Source organism: Bradysia coprophila, chromosome II, assembly GCF_014529535.1.
Source record: "Bradysia coprophila strain Holo2 chromosome II, BU_Bcop_v1, whole genome shotgun sequence".
In the NCBI taxonomy this organism is placed as follows: Eukaryota; Metazoa; Arthropoda; class Insecta; order Diptera; family Sciaridae; genus Bradysia; species Bradysia coprophila.
Window position 1 is genome coordinate 8,221,528 of NC_050735.1, and position 27,479 is coordinate 8,249,006.

Consider the following 27,479-nt stretch of genomic DNA (forward strand, 5'->3'; position numbering starts at 1 on the left):
CAATTCGTTTGTGTGTGGCTGTGGTGTGTGTGGTCTAATCAGAAATATGAAAATTTTATTTTACCATAAATTTAGTTCTGTAACTAACAATAAGCAGTTTAAAACAAACGAAATCATTAATTATTTCGTGTTATAGTTGCACTTTCAGTTTCGAATCATATTCCTACACAATCTCTGTCGGTCTTCTTCTCTTTTTTTTCCCACTCGCTGTTGTTTTCAGATGTTATTCCAATGTTTATTTAATCTGCTACCGTAAAATGAATATAGCTTTACGTAGAACCAATGAATTTTACATAAATAAAATGAATAATTCGGATTCTTATTCGCATTTACTATATATTATAATGGTAGATTACGTATACCTGCTTCTGGTTTTTATTTTCGTTTTCACAGGTCTGTAGACTAAGAGGCAAGTTCAACGATCCCAACTACTAAAACCGTCAGTTTAGAACCTTTTAGTTAAGTACCTGATTTAACCGCGACTTAAAATACACTTTATCTTTCGCTTCAATCAACCGATAAAAATCACGATATCCAAATGTCCACATAGGACCGTTTCCCGGTAAATTTATGTTTCCATTTACCGGTTAACCGGCTTTCAAAAATATTTAATGAATTTTTCATTTTTTTTCTCTTTGCAATAATATCGCAAAAGGAACTATTCTTCCATTGGAAGTCAAGCTCTATAGCTGATTTAAACTCAAGAGTTGTGAACATTTTCATCGTAAATTTCATTCAACATCATTAAAAGTAAGTCACGATAAGTTGTTTGAGTTTTCAACTGTGAATTCGCCGGTATTTAAAAATTCTCATGGAATTTATGTCATGTCTCTGTAGTTTCGTGTAAAAAGTCAACAAAACAATCGAGAGTTTACTGGTCCTGTAAATCCGTTCTCAATTCGATAATGAGCATTAAATATAACGACTTGTCTGCTTCTTAGCACTTAATCAGAAATCGATGGAGTTAAATATGTTTAACCTAACTTCAGCGTCAAAAATTATTTCCACAGTCCTTTGTGAGCACAATAATTCACCTGATTGTTTGGACATTTATATTTTGACTGGCAGGATCGTAACCTCTGCATTCGGTGTCAGCTAAAAGACCAACTTTCCACTGAACTTGGAGTAAAAAAAAACTTCCAAAATTACTGTTGTAGTATGACACATTCGACTTAAAAAATTTAGTAGCAGGTGCGTGCAATCTACTATTATAATTGAGAAGAGATATACACTGAAAATAGAATCTACCAATTTTACCGTTGATTTTACCTTGTATGTACCAATTAATTTGTGCAGCATACCAACGATTGGTACGACTCAGCAAATAAATTGGCACATTGTACCATTTTGGAATGTTGATTCCAAATCAACGGTAAAATTGGTACGTGGTACGAAAAAAGTTTTCAGTGTACAAAAATAACTATAAAATTAAGAAAGTATTTAACGTACGTTGGTGAGGTGTCAAGGGTTACACGGTCAATTTAATTTAATTGATGAAGCTCACTAACGAAATGCTTAAATTTAGTTCAATTTGATGACACATTGTAAAATCATGATCATCAAAGGCAAGACGTAGAAAACGATTTTCAATCATTTCGTTAAGAATCGGTATCATCCGGAATGATTTCTATCTAAGTATTAAGACTCGATACAAAAAGATGGACCAGTTTTCAAATCAAGATACATTCAGAAAACTGAAACACAATCGTTAATAATGAGCTTGAGGCCAGGGCCTATTTTAAGGAAATTAAACTTCCAAAAATTCTTAAATTTTTCCATCACTTTTCGTCATTTCATCTTAAAACACAACATATTTCATCGTAAATTTTGTTTTTACTGCCTGTTTTTCATCTCTTTGAGCTTAACTGATTACTTTGGAATGAGATCTAACAGAAAACAAAATTTGGAAATTTTAAGAATTTTTGTGAAATTTGAGAAATTTTGGAAATTTTTGGAAATTTTTGGAAATTAAAACCCTAAAATAGGCCCTGGCTTGAGCTAACGTCGTATTATACGTATAGAAAAATGTATGTTAAAGAAAATGAAGTAAAAGATTTGTAAAAAAATATTTCAATCTGTCGATAGATGGAATGAAGTAATAGATTTTATATCTAGCCTAATGATTATGCCGGCCGTCTGTGAATGGAATACTATTTCTAAATTTCGTATAACTTTCGTGCACTCGCAACGCTTTAAGAATCTAGAAGGGATTAATCTCTTAAGTGCAGTCATTTCGAAAGAACCGATTCTGGATAAGAAACGAAACTGCTATTTATGGTTAGCCCCATTATGAATTACGGTTTTCTACATTCACAAATTATTTTTTTATCACTGTTCCAAACATTTTATTAAAGTAAACATTTTTATCTGTAAAGTAAAATGAGTAAAACACTCATAGACTTATTTACACTTCGAATCCAGGCCATTCATTAATTTCCAACTCTCTATGGATACGTATAATATGTATATGTAACGCTAAAACCCTACGAAAAGTGAAACAATTGTGCACTCACGGTGCTGAAAGGTGCATAAAAGCAGAAAAAAGCTTACTCATTATCTTTGTTATCCCAATTATATCTGTTGCGAATTACGCGAGTATATCTCATTCAATTATTCTGTGATAAATAGGGGTTTCGCTGAGTTTAGTGGCTTAGGTGAAATGACAAATCACCATTGGGAACAGAACAAAAAATTAAAAACTTTTAGCACAATGAAAATTAGGTCATGCTGTTGTTCGAAATTTTGAATAAAAGTACACAAAAAAACATTCAGAGCCATTATGAATTTACAGAGTAGTAAACAAAACATGGATCTGATTGTTGATTTCTTAACTTGAAATGCAGGGGACGCCAGTGAAATTTAGACATGAATTTGCTTTAGTTGTTTTTTTTTACTAGTCTATTCATACAAACAAAGGTGTTGATACATGTGAAACATCTATACGCACGTGTATGGTAGTGTTGATCCCATGTTGTTAGTAGAGTTGTTTGTATGAGTGAATCAGCTGAACAACAGCTGAATCAAATTGATGTCTAAATATCACTGACCTTCCCTGTAAGACTTTGGGATGATCAATTGCTATATATTCGTATGCGAATAAAAAAATACTAAGAACGACAAGAAACAATCACAAACAGAGTGCCACTTCTCAGTTTGTAACACAGCCAAGTTTCATTTCGACTTTTATTACCCAAAAATATCTTCTTCTCATTGTCTAAATGTTGTATGCGCCATTGACAATGCACAATTTGATTCACTTTAGTATGTTTTGGCTATTTCCTGAGTTCAATAAAAAAAATTGTCGCACGTGTGACTCCCATGAAATTTATCTGAAAATCTGAAGATGTATACCTTTTTCGTATGCATTGTATACGGTAGGTATTAATGAGCCAATAAAACATTTTGTTCGGAATTTATATTGCAAGACATAAAATAAATCTCGCACATCATTTGCGGAAAACCGGGAAAAACATTCGTTTTGGGATATGGGGAGGGCACATATGTATAGCGTGTGGTCACTACGTCATATGTTCAAAATTACTCAATATTATAGTAAATCTTAATTACTATTTCTGGTCAAATGCGTTTCCGTACATTCTGAATCTAAGAAAGATAGTGAAAAGAAATCGTCTAACGTTGCGAGAATACTCGCCCATTAATAGTGTTTTAAGATTGTACGATTGACGACGATGGTCTATCACAAAATTTCAGATCAGAAAAATCTGCAGTGTAGTAATATATTCAATTTTGATTGATATTTAGTGCATTTTTATGGTATCGAGCCCTATCTAACCCAATATGCCATCATTAGTGAAAAAAAACGACCTGAACGGAACCCGAACCTGAACTAAGATTTCATGTTCGACCCAAACCTGTTCTAAATCTGAAAATTTTCATGAAAATTTGGGATTTCTGGTATAAAAGTTTCTGGTTACCCGAACCCGGCCTGATTTGAGCTCAATATTTCAGGTTCAGCTCAAACTCGAAAGTAACCGTTCAGGTTGGGCTCAGATTCGGGTCGAACCAAGTCAGGTAAGGATCGGGTTAGGGATGAACGTGAAATCGAAATTTTAAAGATCAGGTCAAGTTCGAGTCCAGCTGAATTAAAGCAGGTCAACCCGATCCGAGCCTTAAGTGAAAAGTAATATTAAACAATTGAAGTAAAAGATTTTGTATGAATTATTAGACAATGTTTCAAACAAAAGAAGTAATAGATTCAGCGATTATATGGGTGACACGATTACTGTTTCTAATTGGTTCAAATACCATAAATAGTTTGAATGGAAAATTTTAATTTGTTTTGAAAGTTTTCGACTTCGATATCAATATGTCTCAAGACTTTTCTCATGCAATGCTTAACTCTGTCACAGATTGATGAAAATATACTCATCGAAAATACCTACTTTTGTGTCTGCGATTAAATTAACAAAACAGTACATTTATCTATGTTAACAGAAGAATCTAAATTTCTGCAATGGCATAACTTGTTTTATCTGCCTTATTCAAACACAAGATCAGTGCCAAAGTTTCCTAATATTAAACTTGATGCAAACTACTTTCGCACATAGAAAACTTCTTAATTAAATTTTAATTCGCTGGCAGGATATTCGATGTAAACTAATTTCCTTTCCATGTTGCACGATAGACAATAGGCATGCTGGTATTTTTTTTTTGAATCGTATTTTACTCATAACACACACATAACGTCATTTCTATTTCCTCATCAATATCAATCGAAATTTAACAATGCCCCGAAAAAGCTTTACTGTAAATCGTTCCGACTGTTAAATACAAATCACGAACCAAAAATCAACAATAACGTTATGTGTGATGGCTATGGCATTTATTATGTAACCGCTGGGATGTGAACTTTCGGAAAATATGTCCTTGTTTTCTAATATACAATTTTTTTCTGCTGCTGTTGTCGATGTTGGTTATTTTTTGCCCCGTCTTCGGTAGCAAAGAAAAGAAGCCAACAACAATTTTATCGGGAAAAACCGAAAAATTAAATCCAAATTTATCTTCCCATTCGAATCGACAGATTTATTAAGTTTTGTCATTTATTTTCCAATAATTTATAACCATTTAGCACATTTTATGATCCCTGGCGAAGGAGAGAAAAAAAAACTGTTGGTGCTTCATATACGCACATTTATATGTATACCACACACCCAGTGTGTTACTTATAGCGCCTTACTCTATTTAAATACAAATAAAATGCTTCAACGAATCTGAAATAGCTTTACTTTGAACAATCACATTGTACGATACGGTTTCTGGGCGCAAATATGTAAACACGAATCGGTTAAATATATTTTTCAAAATAAAATTGGTTTAGGCGCACGACAAATATTTATATTCTCTTCTTCAGTGTGCTACAATAATAAGTTAACGTCTTGAATGCACAATTTGCAAAAATTTTGAATCGCGCCAAGTAATTTGCGCTCGTCAATCATATGAAGATATATACCATTCAGTTACCGCTCTTTGGCACACCAATTTGAATAAGTTCTTCCATCCAGCTTCATCATTTCTCGTACAGTCAGAGGCAGTAAAATTTTAACATGAATTTGCTTAGCTGCTGTTTTTCTGTTGATATCCCCACATACAAGCAAAACTGTTTTTACTTGGTTATACGATTGAAGCCAGTTGAATCTGTACCGTATAAAGACGTATTAATCAGTTGTGATTGTTTGTGTGGATCAGCTTAAAAACAGCTGATGAAAATTCATGCTAAAATTTCATCGATTCTAACTGTACCACATTTTTGTATCAACATTGTGTTATCATTCGAAATGGATTTCGTATCCGGCATTGATTAAATAACTCATTTTTGTCGGTACATACATTTTCATCAGATGAACGAATTGGGATGTGATGGTCTATTAATGGTCGTCCTCTATTAGGTAACGTAATGAGACGATTGTGTTCTTTTTTTTTTTTTTTTTTTTTTTTGTGTGTTCTCAATTATGTTTTATTTGTGATGGATTGCTTGAGATTGCCACTCGTTTCACCAATATGTAGATTTTTAGACTTGAAACGATTGGAACGGATTAAAGTCATCTGTCTGATGTTATCATGCTTGAATCAAAAGTTGTTTACTCAACAACAATACCATCATTCATTCAATATGCCAAATAAGAAATCGTTATAAACAGCTCCCTCAGTGTGTGATTTGGTTGCATTTTGTTTTTGAACGATTTTCCGCACTATCGCATTTCGCGAACTACACGTTTCTTTTACGCCTCGCTTTTCGATTGTTTTTATCGAGGGGAGTTTGTTTTTTGTTTGGTTAGACAATCACCAACACATAATTCACACTTGATGTTTGTTCGCAAAAGAATATGGCGTTTCTTAAAGATAGTGGAATTAGTTCAAATGATTCATTGCGAATCAATGTTGAGTGATTTTGACTTTATTAACTCTTCGCAATATATTATGAGACCTTTTTAACCTCAATGGATGCACAACATTATCCTAATCGAACAACTTTTATTTTTTAGAAAGTGATTTCGGTATCAGCTAGTTTTTTACGGTCTTAATGGCTCATGAATTGGTATATTAGTGAACCGAATTTTGGGTTCGAAGGCATAGAAGGATAAAATTTGTTTAAAAAATTGTAATATTGGCTCCACAAGAAGTCATTCACCTAGACTGAAGATGTGACTGTCCAACTTATAATTCTTTCTTGGGCTTGTCTGCCATACAGTGTTAGCCTACATCGAGCCACTAAGCATCTGTTAGCGAAAGCAACAACAAAATGAACGATAACATACGGTTCGCGTGGTCTTATATAGTAAAATTTACGTTTAAACAATTGAAGTAAAAGATTTTGTGTCAAACACAAGGTGATATTGAACAGTGGAAGTAGCAGATTATACTGATTGCACCATGATTCGTCTGTCATTTATAAAATTTGTGTTTCGCAGACCCCTAGAGCTTAATATACTGTAAAAAAGCGTGTAAAAAAGCGTGTAAACTCTCGTGTAAACTCCACTGTTAAAGATTTTTCTTTCCAATTCTGGGTAAAATAACCTGCATTTCTGTGAGACAACTAAAAGAAATGGCTCTCTGTAAGTTTCTTGACCTCATCTTCCGAGAAACGAAGCGCAAAAAACAATAATTTCCATCATTTGTTCCAATGATATGTAAAGTAATGTTTAAATGTCGATAAACATTGGAAGCATTGGAAACACATTACGCGATAATAATAGACACATAACGATCCGCTTCTGTTGATGCTAAAATGTAACGGACAGAGTAAGAAAAACAAGCTCAATATGAGTGTCGTCAAATAAAATTGAATATTTCTATTCCGTTCAATCAAGAAAATGACACAAAAACCAATTCGCAGCAAGAACATACACATTATTATGTGTTCAATAAAAATATTATTTTTAATTATGTAATGATGAATGTACTATTTTCACTTGAATTCTTCCTTGTATATTATTAGTATCACACGCACAGATATTTCTTTCTCTCTGTCGCTTCTGTTCATTAATTTTTGCCGCACATCATTTCGTTCAACTAAAATAATAAAAGAATCCGTGTCTGTGTTATAACATGTTATTGATGTGTAATAACACAAATTTTATGTTCTTGCTGCTAGCTATACGATGCGAATTTACAAATTAATTTTTAGTTTCCGAAATTCGTCAAATGAATGATTTTTCGTCGCTGTCTTTTCGACTCAATTCCAGAGATATTCTCTATTTGGTTGATTATATACCGCTCATTCTCAACAGTACAGATATATAACTAATGTTATCACGTGAACGGATAGCAACGAATGACTTACATTTGTTCGATATATTATACCGAACATATACAAATTTCATGTAACCAAAATTTGAAATATTGCAACGTCTCTCATTCACTTTGAGTTTTCCGTTATCACAAAAAGAAAAACCTAGACCAATGAAAAAAGCTCTGCCGCCGGTGATAAATTACTCTCACGTAAAAACGAAGCGGAAGTTGTAGAGTTTTTGCTATTGCTCGTACACACAAAAATACAATTTTTGTTGATAGAGCCAATATCACCATAGCCGGTGCGTGACTTCAATACTTGAAATGAAAAGAATTTAAACGAAAAGTAATTGACCCTGACGTTTTTCTCACAAACTCGCAAGATTAGTAGCCTTTGTATAATCTTAGTGAATATTTCTTCTTGTTCGCGGTGTCTGAATGTATGCATAGAACATCCGTAATACTCGGTTACATTGCAAGCTGCGAAAGTAATTCATTACATGATATCAAATCTTGTGAACAAGTGTGATTTTGAGCAACAAGCTTCGATAACTGACATTTCGACAAGTGATTTGAATGCGAGGCATACAACTACACTTGTCGAAAAGACAGTCAGGTAATTTCATAGTGATATGGAATGGGTAACGGCTTAGATGTCTAGGAAAAAACGAACAAACGTTTTTTTTTGTTTATGAACCGAAAACATTTTAGAAGATGCGGTTCCCATCATAGAACGCCTAAAATACTCTCAAAATTGCCGTTACCATTCTATCAATTCATAAATTAAATATAATTGCCTGGAGCAATCGACTCCCGTGTCAGACATAGTTCATCAGTGAATATTTTCAAAAATATTTTCACGAATTTTCTTAAATTTTCACGAATTTCTCAAATTTTCACGAATTTCTCAAATTTTCACGAATTTCTCAAATTTTCGTGAATTTTCGCAAAACGTTTTTTTTTTGTGAAAATTTGAGAAAATCGCAAAAATTTCATAAAATCGCGAAAATTTGAGAAAATTCGTGAAAATATTTTTACGAATATAGGTACTGTAGTTCATATAACTTTTCCTAATCATAAATTATTAGTCTCTGCTGTTAGTTAACACTAGTCAGCTCTATCGACCGTAATAGATCTCTAAGAAAACACCCAAATGTTGAACACAGTTCTTGTACGTCATACGCATAAGTCACAATCGTGATTCTAAAATATCAACTACTAGCGACACCTATGTTCTAATAGATGAACCACACAATTTACAATTCACAAATATAAAATCTCTCGGCAATATGGGTAATGCACAACAGGCCCATTAGGGGCTTAGGTGCTTGGAACGGATCAGCTTTCCTGCCTATCTTATCCTATCCTAAGTAGCTCAAAAATGCAAAAATTGAATATCGCAAAAAAATTCACGAAAAATGAACCGAAAATAATCCATATGTAATCGATTCTTTTCGGAGGGGGCAAATTACTATGTAATGTTCAACTTTTGCATGGGGTAGGCGGTAAAACATTTTTTTTAATCTTGCATTTCGAACGTATAGTTTCGCTAAAGTTAGGAAAAGAGCAAAGGTGCAGCATGGTTCACAGACCCTGATTCGGAAAATTTTTGTTGCATGTTGTGACCCAATAAGTATTATTAGACACGAGTCAAGCATTCCCCCAAATTCCCACGAAAATTATTCTCCAGAAACAGTTTGTGTAACTATATGTGACCATTCGGATTAACTTTTCCGTTGACGAAGAATATAACGGAAGAATTTTAATATGATTTTTCCTCCAGTGTTAAACGTTTAACAACGACGAAAATTCAATTAATCATTCAGTATACCGGGGAAAATTGGAAATGTAGAGTGAAAAGCGACATTTCGGAATATAAAAAAAGTGAAACAAATATGCCACCGGCCACGTTATTTGGCTGAAGACGAAATAAAATGAAACAATAAAACGGTTCTCCGATGAAGTATACGGAAATAAAAGCAGCAATTTTTTAAAAAATGAAATGAATAAATTTAAGTGCTACGACAAGAAATTCCAAAGTAGACAGCAAACATTGTGACATAGTCCAATTAATAAAAAAAAACCAAAGAGAGAAAAGAAGTGAAATAAAAATAAAAATCCAACAAAAACAAGAAAGAAACGCGAGATCAAACAGCTAGAGCCGCTTAAATTACCAACAGAAAAAAAACTCATCATTGTGTCACACACCAGCTGCCATCATAACTCAACTAGTACAAAATGCATCCCATTTAAATGACCGCCTCCAAAGTATCGATAATGGTGTGGGGGTGGACATCGAAAATATTTCCTTAGCAACAACCGTCTTAACCACCGTTATCAACCACTTCAATAACACGGAATTGCATGAAAATGATACGTTCAGCGATTTACCCCAAATCCCAACGTACATCAGAACAACATCAATGGTATTTTGCGTAACCATTATGCTGTTGGGTGTAATCGGAAATGTAATGGTAAGAGAAATGTTGAAATGATTTTTGTGTTATTATTATTATGTTCATGCATATGGGTATGAGTACATCGGGGGGTTGCTGGAATGTGTTGAGATTTTTGCATTTACTTTTATCTTCATTCGTTTCTCTTTTTATTTAATTGGAGTCATGAAGTCGAACCCATCCATTTAATTTCGTTTGACTCTTATTATGTAATAGTTCATATGAGACCAAGCTAATTTGTTTTTTTTTTGCAATTGACGCCGTAAATCGGCTGAAAATTCAAAATTTAAATTGACAAGGATCTTGTCCCGTTAACTATATTCTCATTATTATAGTTCGTTGAAATTCATTTTTCAATTCATTTGTTCATCCACTAATTTATCCAAAAATTAATTTTCGATTTCAACCCTCCATTTCATCAATGAAGTTTGCAACCTTTGCACATTATGATGCTGAGCTACATTACGGTGTGAATCGGTTACATTGTAGTTTAAAATAATTTTTATTTTCCTTCTTTCCCTCTCAGGTGCCCATCGTAATCATGCGAACCAAGGACATGCGAAATTCCACCAACATTTTTCTGACAAATTTAAGCATTGCCGATTTGTTGGTGTTGTTGGTGTGCACTCCCACCGTTCTTGTTGAAGTTAATTCGAAGCCGGAAACCTGGGTCATGGGATCGATGATGTGTAAGTCTGATTTTTATTATCTTTTTACGTTTGAAGGATGTTTTGGGTCGGAATGTTACGACACATAAATTGGCGAAGAAGTGTAGTCGGTTGAATTGCTTAACATAAAATACAATTTTTTTTTTTATTTACTTATTTCGATTATATTTTGGTCTTTTTGCATTTGTATATGTTATTTTATATAGCGAGCACCAGCAGTTATTTCGGTTTTAACCGTTGGTCTTTTTGGGACTATCAAAGTCAGTCCGATATTGTTTGCTAATCATTTCAGATGTGATTCATGTGAAATATAGCAAATAAACAGATTTTCAATATTTTTTATGGTCGGCGTTCGAATTGTCTGTGTATACTGGTAAATGTCACAATTCAATTAAATGTCGTTCATCTTCACTAAGCTCCAAATGAATCAAATCATCGAAATTAAATTGACAAAAAAATCGAATTGAAAAATTTATTTTTTTGGAGCGGGGATTTGCGGGATTTATACTTCGAAAGATAAACTGTACAATAAAATAATCGCCAGGAGAATTTCGCTGGATATTTATCGAAAATTTTCTCAATTTTTTGCAAGTGAGAATAGAAGTACAGGTTTCCATGAGTAAATACAATTTTTTTGAGTTCCACTTAGTCGAAAATGTTTTATCCGACGCACGTAAACTGAATTCATTAATCATAATCGAGTAGGATCATTATGTCTGTATGGTAGAATCAAACTCCTCACAAGAACTAGTGTGAAATAAGGGAGGTTTTGTACCTATTAGTTCTAGCACAACATTTGTACTTTGTTGGAATACTCGATTAGTCTTTCTCATTATGTATTAACAGAGTGGTGAGAAGGTGAGACTACCAATCTCTCACAAAAAGAATCAACCCCTTCATTCGTCCTAGTTATTAAATTATCAGTGTAAGCTTAAAAAACAGAAAATACAGCCTTTGATCTATGAACCTGTCACATACGGCAAGCATACTAACAGTTTCCCTATTCAAACTATTGCTTCATTTGATGGAAGATTTTCAGAGATTGTTTTCAGAAATCTTTTACTTCATTTGTTTTGAACACGCTTTTTGCTATGTAGGACCTCATAAGTCAGACCGTTGTCGATGACAGCTGTCAGTAACATGTTACATCTATCACTTCTTGTGTAATTCTCCACTTTTATAAAAAATCTTTTACTTCATTCCTTTCGACATAGTATCAACTATATAAGATCAACAAGACCAACAAATAGTAGAAATAACTGAAAGTAAATAGAATAGAGACAAATCTATTAACAGACTTTCGCTCGCTCCACTCGCGTTACTATTACCACATAACTATGTCCCACCTTTGTTGACTTTCTGATCGCATTGTACTTTCAAAAATAGTATGCACCCCTCCTCCTGCACCTGCGACAATTTTTAATATATGAGGGTCTAAGGTAGAAGCGTGCCCTAGATTTGGTTTCAGATGAATATAACAAAAAAATCTTAGAAGGTATGACAAACGAAATTCCTTTTTCAAATTTAATCAAACTGAAAACTTTTGTCAGTGTGAAAGAGATTAGCAAAAAGAATGAAGAGACCTATTGTCATTTAAAATCCATTCCATCTCCATAATGTCGAAGGGAATTCGACAAAATCCCTGAAGAGGATTCTTCCCGTTACAATAGAATGTAATAGCAAATCGCATTCCCACGTTTAAAAACTCCAATTACACGAATCTTCCCAATCGTTTTGTGCTCATAAAAAAAAGAAATGTGAATAGACTTCACACAACCCATTGAATTCTTAATAGGGTTGACTCCGACGACATGTTCATTGGATTTTTTTCTAGCATATGTTACTGCAACGAAAAAAATGGTAATAAAAATCTCATAAACCGTGATCGATTGGTAACATCCGAATCTGCAATTTGATGCAATTACACGAAATTTCATGCATTTGAAGCATAAAAAAAATCTCGATTCTTATGACCATAAATGTGGTTTACGTCGCCAAATAACATTCCACTGACACTGTCTCGGAATGAAAAGATAATTTTTATTTTCTGTGAGAATTATGCATTCAAACACTTTCTTGGGTAAAATTCCGATGGATTCTTATTCAAATCCCTACAATACAAAAATGTTAAATTTTATATTTATATTGGAAGTAAAACACCTAATAAAATTCAGTATGTAAAATGTGTTCGAATGTGATCCCGATCATTTAGTAGCCATGTGTGTGTATGCTGTGTGCTGCTGATGTGATACCATTCTTATATGATTATAGTGATGGGTACTAGTGTTAAATATATGTATAGCGAAAAGGGTACGACATTCGCATTCAGTCCTTGTCCTCATAAATATTAAGCGCATGGGTAAATCACCAGAAAAGCTTACGATAGCTTTATTTTGATGTAAAAAGCTATTCGAGAGTTTAATACATAATAAACAATTATTTCGTTTATGCGAAGATTAAGATAATAATTTAGAGTAACACGCCAAGCGACGTTTTCATTGCTCTTCCAATTTATATTCGTTGTATGGCTAGCCCTTTTCCACTGGGCTTTTTTCGGTTCAGATAAGTATAATACTACAAGAGACTCGTCTCCAATATATTTCTTCTTTTTTTTGCACATCTGATTTCCATCTTAATTGATGGTGATGTTTAGACGACATAATTTCGCTTGTTTAGATTTGAATACGTTTGTGAATTCAGCATTAAATGTTTGATGCAAGGCGATGTTTGATATTTCGCTTTATTCACATAAATCTTGCAAAAATAAACAAAATAAAGCCATTGCGAATACATGTTTTTGCAGATCTAGTCTCTGAACAGATTTTAATTGGTTTTCGGAAGTTAGATGTGGATTTAGGTACGCGTATTGCATCTTCAAGCAAAAACAAAACGTTTATTACTGGTACAGAACCGGCTTGAATACACGATTCTCAAGGTGCTGAGGGACTGAAGGTTTAAATTTAAAATGATTAATTAGATTTAAAAAACTTCAAACTATTATTGTACAATGTATAACCTGCGAAACATCCACAAAGCGCCACACACTAGAGGTGAGTGGGCTGTCCACGCCCATGAGTATTTTTCAAAAAAAAGTGTGGGCATTAGGCATGAGCTGGGGATCTTGAGATATACAAGTCTTTTTGTTTACTAAGAAGCATTGAAATATTACGTTATTCCGTCGTTTGCCTCGAGGAACAAAGGAAAGGAGTACTTTGTTTTTTGGAAATAACTATCACCTATCACGACACCTTCAACGCCAAAATTGCGAAGGTTCTGAAAGAACAGGTTAAGACACTTCTGAGTTGATCACGTTCATGAAGGCAGTGACATCAACATTTTTCTATATGGGGCCAACTATGTTCGTGACCTTTACCTCTTTTAATCTATTCTTTCAGAACCTTGGAAATTTCATCGTTAATCTCTAAGGTCTCTCACATGTCTCACAATCTTCACTCATTATTCATGAACTTTATCCACGTTATCGTTTCCATTCTATTTCTTACAAGCAAGGAACCAGAACCAAATTCTATGGTAATATCGTTCAAACTTAGCCAAACTTGATTCCGAAGCTTTCGCGCATTGCGAATTTTTCAAGATATTTTGTTACCAAGATTATTCAAAAATCGGATTTTTTCTCCACGAACTTCTAAAAAAACGGTGCATTTTGGAGGCATACTGTCGAACAATTTTTTTTTTGCTTAGAATGGTGTTTTACATCGACTACTTGTAAAATAGAAACTTGTAAAAACTCCAAACGTCCATTGTGCGGCTCACATGTTTTCTGTTAAATTTAGTAGTGAGGATAAAAGCGAGTCAATTTGAAGCCTATAACTATTGGGATGAAATGAAAAGGTGCCATTTGAGTATCAAGCGTCAAAATGAGAAAAGACAAGTGAACAATCGAGACGATGAAATGGAAGAAAAAATTCATAATCTGTTTGAGACAGTTTGGGATGAACAGCTGCAGTGACTACAGTGATTACTAAATTTCCTATTTTCAAAGTTGATTTTTTTTTGTTTATACTTTGAATTAATTCCGCGAAATTAAGCAAAATTTTGTTCAATTTTCGAATTTGAAGTTGTGGTGGAACAATGAAAATTTTATAATTTTTTTTTTGATTTTTGTCGACTTTGAAGTGAATAAACGACATTCTCTCTGTAAAATTGGATGAATTCGTTTATTGTAATCTAACAGCTGAATATCTGCACTACCTGCGATACGGGCTGCGACTGTTGTCCTTTTAACTTTGCATCTTTCCGTTGTTACAAGATCCACAGGGACATTAGGCTTGTCTTTGAAAACATTTGATTAATCAAATTTTACATTTTTCAAAACACAAAAAAGTTCAATTTTGGCCTGTGCCATGAAGTCCAATAGGAAGTAGGGATTGGTGTTACTGTGCACTTTACCAAAGTCGGATCAATCAGTACCTACTCAATCTACTAATGTTCGGCACGAGTCAAATTCAGATCGTAAAAAAATTATTCAATCGCTTCACAGAGAGCTCGTCAGTAAATCGACTTTGATTTGTAGTCGACATCAGTGGCTTTCCTTTGTGTAGTATCGATTTTACAGTAGGCAACGTATTAAAATTGAAATCTCCAATCAGACCCAATTGAGGGTTGACCTGATAGGTCAACGTCAACATGAAGGATTGCAGATTTAATCTCTACTCGTTTACGTTAAATTACATATACAACGTGATATAACGGAAAGCTTGTTATGTCGATCAAATCATACCAAATTCTATATGCTGCCTAGGTCTATTGTCCTGAAAATTCGACGACTTCATGAAAAAACGGCGAATAGTCGTCCTTTTTCAGGAAGTCACCGTTCTTCAGAAAGTAGGTGATTCTTCTCGCTGTTTCTTCAGGAAATCGCTGTTTCCTAACATTTTACAAAAAGTTTAAATGTGACGAAACGGCGAGTAGAATCAACCACTTTCTATAGAAGTGAAGAATTTCTGAAGAAACAGTCGTCGATACTCATGTCATCGAATTTTCAGGACAATCCTAGGTCTCTGGGGGATGATTGAGTAAATTCTGGAAGACCTGAATTTAACATTTAATCGTTGCACTTGTACGTACCATCTCTTTTCAAGAACACTAAAGGTTTTTCAAATGTCTACTATGTATTTCTTAGCAATAAAAAAGCTCATCCACAGCTCATCGCTTACTTTTGTCTTTCTGGGAAATCAATGATAGAACCAATAGAACACTGAAACCTTGTCGTTTGTTGTGCTTTGTATCGTCATTTTCGTGATTTACAACAACTACCTTGCCCTATACCTGCAAAAATATTATTCAGATGGTTCTTTTTGAGCAACTATGGAATAAAGCCTAGCATAACAATGCGATTAAATTAAATGAAAAAGAAAATATGTTATTCAATAGTACGTGATCTTATTATTCAGGGACTATTTTTTTGAAAACGTTTTTCCTGTTTTCATATATTTTCCAACAATCTTTTAAAAATCAATTTTGGGAAAATATTATTTTCCCAAAAATGGGCCCTGAATTACATACTCAAACAGAAGCATACTCAACTTCAAAAAATGTTTTCTACAATTCACCATTTTCCCTTATTTGTACAAAAAAGAAACGAAATTACCATTTAGGTAAAACAATTTAAAGAAAAATGTTTATTTTGGCTTTATCGATTTAGGAGGGTGCTATCGATTGTCAAAGGCATTGCTATTTTTTGAACGTTCGTATAATTAATGATTGACCTAATTTGGTACATTGTAATTTGGCATCAATTGCACACAATTTTCTCGCATTGTATTCAGGTGCTAAGCAAGTATTATAAGCAAGATTATAAGACGAAGAAAACATTTTCTCGTTTCGCCTTATTTCTGAGAATGTACCTAATATTATCGGAGCGAAGAAAATATTTATTTCAACACTCTTCGTCTCGTGACATCATTTTTAAGCATTTTCTTGATAACTGTGATTCAACTTTCAGCTAAACGACTCAATATTGCAAATGCGAATATTATTCGCATTTCGACAATATTTTATTTTAAATCGTTTCTCGTATACGTATTCCACGCGCAATGTGTCGTTTCACTGTAGGTTATTTATATAGATATATGCAGCTTTTGAGAAAATTGTTATTATCCATGGATTGTGAACTGAAAATGAAGATATATATTGGAGGGAAAGAATAACAATTTTTACATGAAAATTTGATGGATTCTCATTAAAGTGCAGTTTTTCATTTCTGAATGAAACATTTCGTAAATTGATTAACAGAAATTTATTTAAAAATATCTTTCGTAAAAGAGTGCTGGCATTATTTGTATCAAAACGGTGATATTTCTCGCTGATGATATATTGCTAAATTGCTCGTAAATAATTCTCCCATCTTTGCGTAAATGTAACGATTTCGATACAAGTGCCAGACAAGTAAAAATATGGTTTTTTGAAAGCGACGGACACGTATAGGACGAGGACAATTTACGTATGAGACTCAAATAGTTCATCTCGTAAAACTGAACGTCTTTCTCATACAATTTACAAAGGAGTCATCCATTGGCCTTGTCGTCGCTCAAGTAACGACGAAAAGATCATTGGTTGACTCATTCGTATTGTACATTGTGCCTACAAGATGTTTCGTATTTGAGTCTCAGGAATTTAGGGAAACATAGGAATTTTATTCTTCAAAAATAGTCCCTTTAAAACGAATGCGTGATAAGCTTTGTCACTTTTCATTGGTGCTCTTTAAACTTTCGTCAACAAAAAAGTGGAAATTTCTATTTTTATTCAACAACAGCTAAAAGTTCTTACAAGATTTTGCTTGGAGCTTATAAAGCTCATTAGATAATTTAATTTGCTAAGACTTAACTAGAGTTTTTTCAGAACTCGCAGTCTAGAAGCACTACAGAGTAAAGTTAACCCATGAAATACTCAAAGAACAGAGCATACGGTATTGTGGGCCATCGACAGTTTCAGAGATTCAAAAATTAAAATTTGTTTGACAAGACAAATTTCTGAATATTCAAGCTTTCAACCATGCCAAACCTACTATCGAAATTGCATCCGTTATATGGCTTCACTAGTTTTATTTATTGGATCACACTAAGACACTCACTCCTAGTGGTTGTTTTAACGTTGCAAAGAGAAAGTGCAACGGACGCTGACTTCAACATCACACAATGTACAGCTAGCTGAAGAGAGAAGAGGCAACCTCTTCCTCTTTTGACCACTGAGATATACTATACACTGTGGGTTAGCCCTACTCACGTTAAAAAAATTTGGTTCAGATCCTTCGGAAGAATGTCGATTTCGTTTCATTATCGGACACTAAGCAATTCTCTGGAACATCATAATTGACAAAGAAACGTTCTGAGTCGCGCAACGCAATCGAAAATGCATGCGTTTCTATGCGTTACCATGCGTTACCATGCGTTACCATGCGTTTCTATGTGTTACCATGCGTTTCTATTCGTTTTCATGTAAACTCCGTAATCCGTAATATTGTTAATTTAATTATTAAGGATGCGTGTAAGACCATAAGAAATGAGGATTTACATGTGGGTTCTCGGTTAAATAGGTATTTGTATGAGTAATAACGTAGATATAACGCATGTAGAATGTGCAATGAATAACATCAGCAACTAAATCCAAATAAATTTGTAAGTTAAACGTCAAATAACACCATCGGACCACAGTCCTGATGCTCGTAATAATTCAATGATAAGCTTCAGGGATTGCTTTACATATCTATAGCCAATTGGAACATATGATCCACATGTAAAGCCATTAAAACCATTGATGTGTTCATACAATACAAATTGATTCACAAATACCACAACAATATTGCATGCATGTACGCAGCACATGGAAGATTATAAAATGTGGTGGGCGATGCGAAAGTTATGAGTTATTATAATTTTTGATTTATTGACTTGATGATTAGCTTATCGGTTTTATTTTCGACTTTTAATAACATTTTGGTTCACTGTTCAGATGATATTTTTCTGCTTTCGTTTTTCCACTCACAATTAGAGGTGTGCGCCGATCTTAAAATAGTCGGCGGCGGTGCGCCGACTGGTAAGGGATCGGCGGTGGCGCGCCGGCAGAATTTTATAGTCGGCGGCGGTGCGCCGATCGGCGCGCCGATAAATTTACAAAAAATCTAAACTTTCGAAAATAATGCAAAAACATTTGAAAAAGCGTGCGCAATTCTTTTTCCGAACACTGAATTCTTACTATCTTGCGATCTGAAGTATCAACCACTTATACAAGGGGAATCAACTGAGACGTATCTCACCTTTTATATTTTGAATGTACAATCACTGACCTATTATTTTAAAAACATCTAATTTAATGAATCCAAGAATGATTAGTGAGTTTGCGTAAATGACATATAAGCTATAAGTCAACTTATAAGTTGGAAATTTTAAGTCACATCTTCATACTAGATGTTCTGCAGGTTTCTTATTTCTAACTTATAATTTATGTCATTTACGCAAACTCACTACTATTATCTTTCGATTTATGCAATAACCGTTCCCGTTGCCTTTAGTCCATCTTCGATGTAGGAGTGAGATCGTAGTAGAAGGTTTTCGCAAATAAGAGATTTAGATAAACTTAAATTTATAAGTAATAAGACTACGCCAAAATGATTCTTTTCCCAACTTTTTTACATAAAGCAGCTAAAAATTGAAAATAAAGATACCAGTGTTTCGTCTTTTGACGAAAAAACTTGAAACCGGAAAGATTTTCCACTTTATAAATTCCTGAAACATGTGATTTGCGCCATTTTCCACCCAAATTCCACATAAGGTCTTAAGTTTGCCACTTTACAATTACAGTAGTATTCACCGAGTTTTGACTGATTCACTGTATTTTGTTCTCTTTCTTCTTTCTCTTATCTGCATCAACAGACAATAAAAGAAACTTTGTCTGCCGTCTGCCGCGCTCCATTCCATTGCACAGAATGGGAATCTGGCTGACAACACTGCAAACGTCAACAAGTGTTTTGTTTCTGTGTCTGAATTTAATTATACTTTTTGTAGTCAGAACTGACCAGAAAAACATTTCTGTTGACTAAATCTCAGTTATGAAGTGCCACGGTCGCCGGTAAAGTTGGAGTTCTCGTATAATCATCCAATAAACCAGCGTTTTTGTGCGGCTAATGATACGGTGCTCGTCATAACCTCACACTGTGTACGTGTATAAGCATACCAGTGAAAGACAGTGACAGCTGGATCCACCAGAAATTCACGACGAATATTTTGAGAACGTGTTTCAGTGAATTTTTGGACGCTGTAAGCGGAATTTCTTTGCGGAGAGACATTAGGAAGGCTTGTCGAGATTGGTACTCTTCTTAGTGGTGTGTCACTACCAGGACTCTTAGTTGCTTTGCCTCACTCGCCAGCTTTGTCCTTCGGCTGGTTTATGGTCTAAAAGTTTACTCAATGATGTGGCTAGGTCCTATTTTGCTTCTATATGAGTAAAATGATCCGGACTATTCATAGAGCTTAGGCTTTCGGGCTATAGAGTGGACAAGGTCGACGGATGGATTGGTGGTGTTATGCTGCTGAGAGATGCTAGTTTTTACCGGCTTTTATTTTGATTCCTCGCAGAGACAGCATACACTCAATCAGTGTACAGCTCTCTGAATTTATATCCGGGGAATGTACTCGATGTTGTGCAAAACTCTTTGCAAAGGGACGATATGGTCGCCGTGTCGGGTCGTTGTGCTATTCAGTAGTGTGTCATAATCTGGACAAGCTGTCACCTTGCCTTTTGCACCGAAGGCCCTCTTCTCAAAGGTGGCTGGTTCGTCAGTCTAATTTGGAAGTAAGGGCTTTTGGGCTAAATAATGGTAAAGTTTGGCGGTTGGCCATTTGGTGGCACACTGTTGAGTGACGCTTCTGCCTGGCTCGGCTTTTATATTGGCTCACTGCAGAGAAAGCTTACGTTCGAACGGGCTAGTCTGATGAAATATGAGACTGGATCAGGTTAATATCGAGCGGAATGTAAATCACAGGCTTTGTCAATCTCAATGACAAGGACTGTGATTCGGGCGACAATGTTGCCTTAATTGCTTTCATTAGTGTAAGGCCTAAGGGGTGAGACGCAGCCGTCCTCCCAGTGGCTTTCTGACAATCACAATCTAATGAAGCGAGGTTGACGCCAGTCACTCTTTGCTTTCTGCCCTAGAGATTAGCTGATCATTTTGGTACCTAATCATAGGGATCAGTTTGCTCGCCTGGAGTGGCTCGTGTAGAGCGTAAGGTAATAGGTTGAGAAGGAGTTGAGGTCCTGAAAAGGGCTTCAAGATTTCTTCAAGACAGGGTAGTACAAAGGATCCCATGGTCTGTGTGCATTGATCAGAAATGATCACCCTAACTGATGAAATCTAGAATTGCACAGAAAATAGAGTAACGTACCCAAGGGTTCACGTTAAGTCGGTCCCAGGCCAGCGTGATCTGATCATCCTTAGTTGTATCCATCGATACCCTTCCCAAGACAGCAGCAAACTTTTTCTTTGGACTAGTATTTAAAAATTTGCATAAAACACTTGCCATCTACTGATGGAAATAGGATACGTTATAGAAAGCTACTTCGAAGATAACCCTATCGTAGCATCAGAAACAAAATCACCGTCGCCGTCGTACAGTGTGAGTAAGAAGAAAAACCCAAAGTTCCAACAAAAAAAAATTAACAAAAAACTCCTTTCTACGCATATAGAAACATAGCAGCATAACCTGACTTATAAATTAAGAGAGATAAACTTTTGCTAAAACCTTGTTAATTAAAATGGCTGAAAGCACTAAACGTATAAAATTTCGGCGCGACGAAAATACAATAGGCGGCGGCGGCGGCGTGAGCTATTATTTTTCAGCGGCGGCGCGCCGAAAAATTAGCAAAAAATCGGCGGCGCGCCGGCGTAAAATCGGCGGTGCACACCTCTACTCACAATGATTATAAATTTTCTTACGCAGGAAATATTTTCGTATTCGTTTGATGAAGCTGTGACGTAGAAGTGTGTAAGTTTAGTGGAACTGTAAAACAGACCTGCTATCACCACTATTACTATTACGTTGGGGAACTCTATTAGTTATTCATTCACAAGACAATTTCAATTCGTGAGGTATTACAAAGTCAAAAATTATCCCTCGCAGATATGAGTGAAGTCATACCTACAGCCCAAGGAATTTTTGTGCCCATGACATGCTAATGTTAGGATTAAAAAAATCCCAAAGTTAGGTAAGCTCGAACCTAGGGTACATGAATGCGGTTTTGAGAGTAGGTCAGTTTTGCTTATATTACAGTCTGACTATTTTAAAGTCAAGTACATTTAATTTATATTTAACTTCACAGGGGCTCAGAGCTGCGGGAAAACTAATTCATTTTTTTTTCGCTCAGCTAGGTAAATAGATAAGCAAATGTATAAGAAACAGATGATAGGCGACTAACAAACTCATAGCAAAGAAGATCTAGATAAATAGAAAATAGATAATTATTATCAATAGAAGTATATCTATGTGCGAAGCGAACGAACAAACCCATTTTCTTTAAGACCCGTTTCTCTCACGAGTGATGGACCTTTAAAAATTTAACAACAGATCGCCAAAAATCCCGAGAAGATGGAGAATCAGTATAATAATCAGTAACAAAACAAAAATGTCAAAAATAACAGTGAGTCTGCAATGATAATGGCTGTCTACATTGTCCCTGCAGAAAAAAAAAGTTTTCTAGAAATCTACACCACACATACAACCAGAGTTACTGTATAAACCGAATGGGATGTGTTTGTTTAAAATGTTTTGCAAACATTTTTCTTTGTTACACAAACAAAACTACACAAGTTAAGTAAATCGAGCTTTTAACCGCCTAAGGGTCTGTTCGCTTTTTTGTGTAACAAAAAATAATAAAACTAAAATTTAATATCTGAAAATAAATGCTCGTTTATGAAATGGCTTCACATTAAAGTTTTTTTCTATAGACGAAAAGCGTGAGAAATATAAATGCTGCCGGCATATAAAAACCAAAATATCAATATTTGCTGGACTGTCGGCAGTGTCGTTTCCCAAATAATAAGGCGAAAAAAAGGAGAGAGAAAAAAAAAACCATCAACGATATGCTTTTTATATAGACTTCACGTTCTAATATTCCATTCTCAATTCTTACCCGTTTTCTATTTGCTTTTCTTTCACTTAAGCATCAAGCACAGCTTTCTTTTCAATTAAGCCATTGAACCGCAATATATTTCTATGTAATAATAGCTTCATGGTGTTGTGTGTGAACTTTTCGCTTTGTGTTTTCAAAAAGGATTTTCTGTCAATATTCCGAGAACGAGATGTAGAGAAAAAAAAGTGAAGAAAAACGAACGGACTGGACTGAAGATATGATATTTCATAGAATTTCTATTGCAATTTAAGACGCAGTGTGTACCAAACTTGTAATTTTCCAATAAAAAGTGACAATAATTGTTTTTGCTCACAGTTTATTTGTCTGATTACAGTTTTTCCGATAAATTCCGAGAAAATATTGAAATTGATAGTCTGTGAACTGTTGGTCAATCGAGTGGTATCTTTAATTTTGTCAATGAAATATTGCAGAGACGTGTGGAAAGAAGCGATGATTCAATTAGATTATTCGACAACAGTTTTATGAATGTTGAGCTTTTTGAAAAAGGGGAACGTATCACTAGCAGCATAGAAAAGATGCAAATCATCAATTTAAATTACGTGCAAATTACAAATTTTGTGATTATTTTGAATCTCTTAGCACCGTTGATCTCACAGGTAACCTTTTATGGACGGATATCATCTGTTGCCGAAAACGACTCGAATAAAAAACGGCAAGGTCTGACTAATGCGGTCTTACATAGCCATGTTAAAAGAAATAAAGTAAAAGATTAGAAATCAATTTCTTAAAAATACTTAAATGAAATGAAGGACTAGATCCGACAGTAAGACTAGTGAAGCTGATAGACTTGCCGTTTTAGTGGTGAAATGTTAAAGTAAAATGATTTAGGGCAACCTTTTCTGTGCTACATTACATTGCATTGATAACCACTTATTTCAGCACATCTACAAAGGAACTAACACTTTGTTCAGTGCACGCACCTTACAAAATATTTATAGTGTCGCCCCATAATATGGAATTTTTTCAGAATAATGCGTATAATACCTGGAAATGACAGGTTGTGCTCCCCGAATTCATGCCAGCTGTTTACGTGGCTGTTGATTTCGTGCCATTTGACAATAAAGTAAATACCTATGACGAGCTCTTAAAGACGTTAAATGTCATGATAGCATGTTGAAAGTGAAGCTTTTTTGTTTTGTTTTTTGAATAGGCAGGCTCTGTCAAAGAATAAACTTTCTTATTACGTTTGTGTACCGTTTGCAATAAATTCTATGTTGAAAATTGTTACAACACAATCAACAACGGTGAGAAATTGAAATTGAGTTAGGTGGAATGTTCACCACACTAGGATGAATGTCTTTAATATTCTATGAGTATAAAAATCCGATGTATTAAATGCGCGGGGTAATCGACTTCCGCAACAATGACTTTGATTTCCTTGTGATTTCCCATAGGTATTCCCCATACATTGTTTACCCCTCGACAAAATGTCTAGTGCACTTTATTCGGACGACTCATTTGTTAGTGAACTATGGCATAGCATAGGAACTTGAGTTGAATTTTTTTATATAAAAAGATACACTAAGGCACTGCCGCCAGCCATTCTACACGAAATGTAAAAACCACTGAATTAATACCTATTGGTAGTATTTCCAATAAAAAATGCTCAACTTAACAACCTGAAAACATTTCAATTGGGTGTACTACGGCTCACCTAATGACCAACCATTCATCCATTTATCATTGCAATACGATTTGTAGTATGCTTGTCGAATCATTAATTGCGTACCAATATTATTTTTGAGTACATCGATTCGATATTTCGATGTAACTACAACCTGCCACACCAGAATAATAACATGAATCTCGTAATTTTTATTCAAATAAATGGGATCTATTATACTAGTAGATACATAGTGTTAGGTTGCTGCATGTTATGTAATATAATATTTACAGCCATTCATAGTCAAATATAGTTACCAATTATTTCGAACATCATTAAGCTATTAATGAAACGAGTTCTTGGTTGTGTTACGGGAGAGGTAAGCTGTTGTATAATGTCGTAAAATCTATGGAGAACCATTAGAAAATTTAGAACTCTGTCAACAGGAATTAATACGATAATTCTGATGTTACGTGATCTTGCCCACGCCACCATCCTGCATATATTATTATTCGATATCAGTAGATAGTAAACTGACAACCCCACAGGAATGCTGAGTCTCTTTTTAGAATTTTTTGTTATTTTCTTTGTTTTCTCAAAATTTATTGAAAACTTTCCCGAAAAGCATTTTCTAGGAAATTATTTCTCGAGTATAGGCTCTGCAGGACGGCATTGGCTACATGTTGGCCCTTCGGGTATCATTCCGATAAAAGGCTCATCTTCAAGCCTATACAAGTGGACAATACCAAACAGAAACTCTGTGAAAATTCGTCTGAAAAGATTGAGATAGTAGCGATAGAAGTAGACAGTAAATCGACCAGACCACCCCCATGAGACAATCTTTAATTTACACAACTCATTGACGAAACATTCTCACGAATCAACTAAAAGCATACATAGATTAGGTACCGTGATGAAAGAGTTGAACGTCTGGTAGTCTCATGCTTACTGTTATTAGGTTTCCAGTTTTCTTGGGACTTTCAATGAGGCAAATAGAAGTTAAATTTATCTTTTTACTTGATGTCTAAAAATAGGAATGTATTTAGGATATTTTGGATATGGCTTCTGTTCGTAGAAGTTAAACTATTTCAATCCATATGGGGGATATGGAGGGAACAAATTATCTGACTGTCTTTCATAGGAAAAACGAATTACTGACAAGAGATTTCTGTGTTTACACCGCAATGTTTACACCCTTCGAAACAAACTTCTTCTTTTTATCAAATTTATGATTGTGATCACATAAATTTATCACTTCAAAGAGCAAGCACAATGACTTCTACTCTGTTTTGTTCCAATCAAAATCTATATTGCATAAAGTTTCCAACAAACATAAAAGCGAGTCTCATTCATCTGAGAATGTATACAGCATCGCACAACACCAGAGCAAAGTAAAAACAGCAGATTTTAATCTCGCACATATGCCATCTGACACTATCGTTGAACAAGTGGAAGTTAGACGCATGAAAACATTGCAGACTGTAACTTTTACTAAATTAAAAAAACAAACTACAAACATCAAACAGCAAGCAAAACAGGCATTGCATTATTTTGTAAAATGCGCCAGCTAACATGGTAAAACATGGAAACCACAGAAAGTCGTGATTAGATCTTTAAGTTGTTGGACGACAAAGAAAAATATTTTTTTAGTTGGCCCAAAAATAAATATTTTTTTTAGAATTCTTCTTTGACTTTGTGATCAATTGTTGGTTGGACGTTAATGTTCGCTTTGTGAAGATATAGTTTATCACCTCACCAATATCTTTGCCCATAAGAAAAGCTTGTAAATTATTTCGTGCACTGTTAATAATAGACCGAGACTGCTTACAATAATAAATCTTTACCATATTCTGTGTAAATAACAATTTAAGATTTATATACTATTCGCTATGCTAACATTGAACTGTGTCTGTTAATAAATCTATTTACGAGATGTTCGTATTTTGAATGAAATGATAGTTTATGCAACTATCCAATAAAAATGCCAAAAAAGAATTTTCTTCAAAAGATTTTTTTTGGTGTGAAACAGCATTAACGGTACATCTACAACTATTAATTTGGTATTTTTCAATTAAATTATTTCCCGAGTCGTTTTCCTTCACGAAGTCCATTTTCCCTCCCTAGTCAAGGAAAATATTTGTTTACCTACAACAACAGCACAACAACGCAATATCAGTAAATGCACAGCTCTGTTCCTAGCATAAGAGATATTCGGAGACTTATACATTTAAATAGGTCTTACATTTCTTTCGTAAAGACAGGTAAAGACATGATTTCTTGGCGCGAATAAAAACACACAAAACATGCAATCGTAGACGTATATTTGCTTCAAAATTTGGAAGCTTTTTAACGGTGGAAAAATGAGAGTTCGTGCTAGAGCAGTGCTATGGTAAATGGGAATCTGTAAGGTCCAGGTCCTAGTTGACATCCATTCCTAATAATATTGAAACGATTATCATCTAAGTTCGTGCTATTATTCATTTATATTGAGAAAGCCCACTGGAGATGACGCATATACAGGGATTCCACGCACTCACTTTTCTCACTTTTTCCAACTAATTTCAACATGTTAAAAAGTGAGCAACTATTTGCTCGATTTCTCACTTTTTTCAACTATTTTCAGTCCATTCACTCACTTTTTTAAAAAAAAACCCACCTAAAACGGGTTGGAAACCATATTAGACTTGTGAAATTTCGCCTGCGGAGCTCGAAACCCTTCTATTTTTCTAGTCTCGCACATTAGCATTTAACAATGTTACCTCTAGAGATAGTATAGCAGAAACTTTGCATCAATTCCAATCTACTTTTTGATCCCCACCACGAGCTTGTACCATT

The 27,479-nt window shown here is 34.6% G+C and overlaps 1 protein-coding gene and 2 long non-coding RNA genes across 5 annotated transcripts in view; 2 read left to right on the forward strand and 1 right to left on the reverse strand.

Moving 5' to 3' along the window:
- LOC119070809 overlaps nt 1–27,479 on the forward strand; it is a 531,393-nt gene that overhangs the window by 330,709 nt on the left and 173,205 nt on the right. The gene's annotated exons all lie outside the window — the stretch shown is intronic.
- LOC119070321 (growth hormone secretagogue receptor type 1-like) overlaps nt 1–27,479 on the forward strand; it is a 57,044-nt gene that overhangs the window by 419 nt on the left and 29,146 nt on the right. For 2 of the 3 annotated variants that reach the window (XM_037174610.1, XM_037174593.1), the window contains exons 2-3: nt 9,533–10,223; nt 10,732–10,894. In XM_037174610.1, the coding sequence (XP_037030505.1) occupies nt 10,173–10,223; nt 10,732–10,894 (214 nt within the window). In that variant the 5' untranslated portion in view covers nt 9,533–10,172. The remainder of the gene's footprint in view (nt 1–9,532; nt 10,224–10,731; nt 10,895–27,479) is intronic. The other variant, XM_037174601.1, reaches the window with a different exon arrangement.
- Nucleotides 883–27,284, reverse strand: LOC119070801. The gene is made up of 5 exons (XR_005086555.1): nt 27,163–27,284; nt 12,888–12,892; nt 11,501–11,517; nt 10,092–10,093; nt 883–893 (listed from the first exon to the last, which is right to left on the reverse strand). It is a non-coding gene; the product is annotated as an uncharacterized LOC119070801 (long non-coding RNA).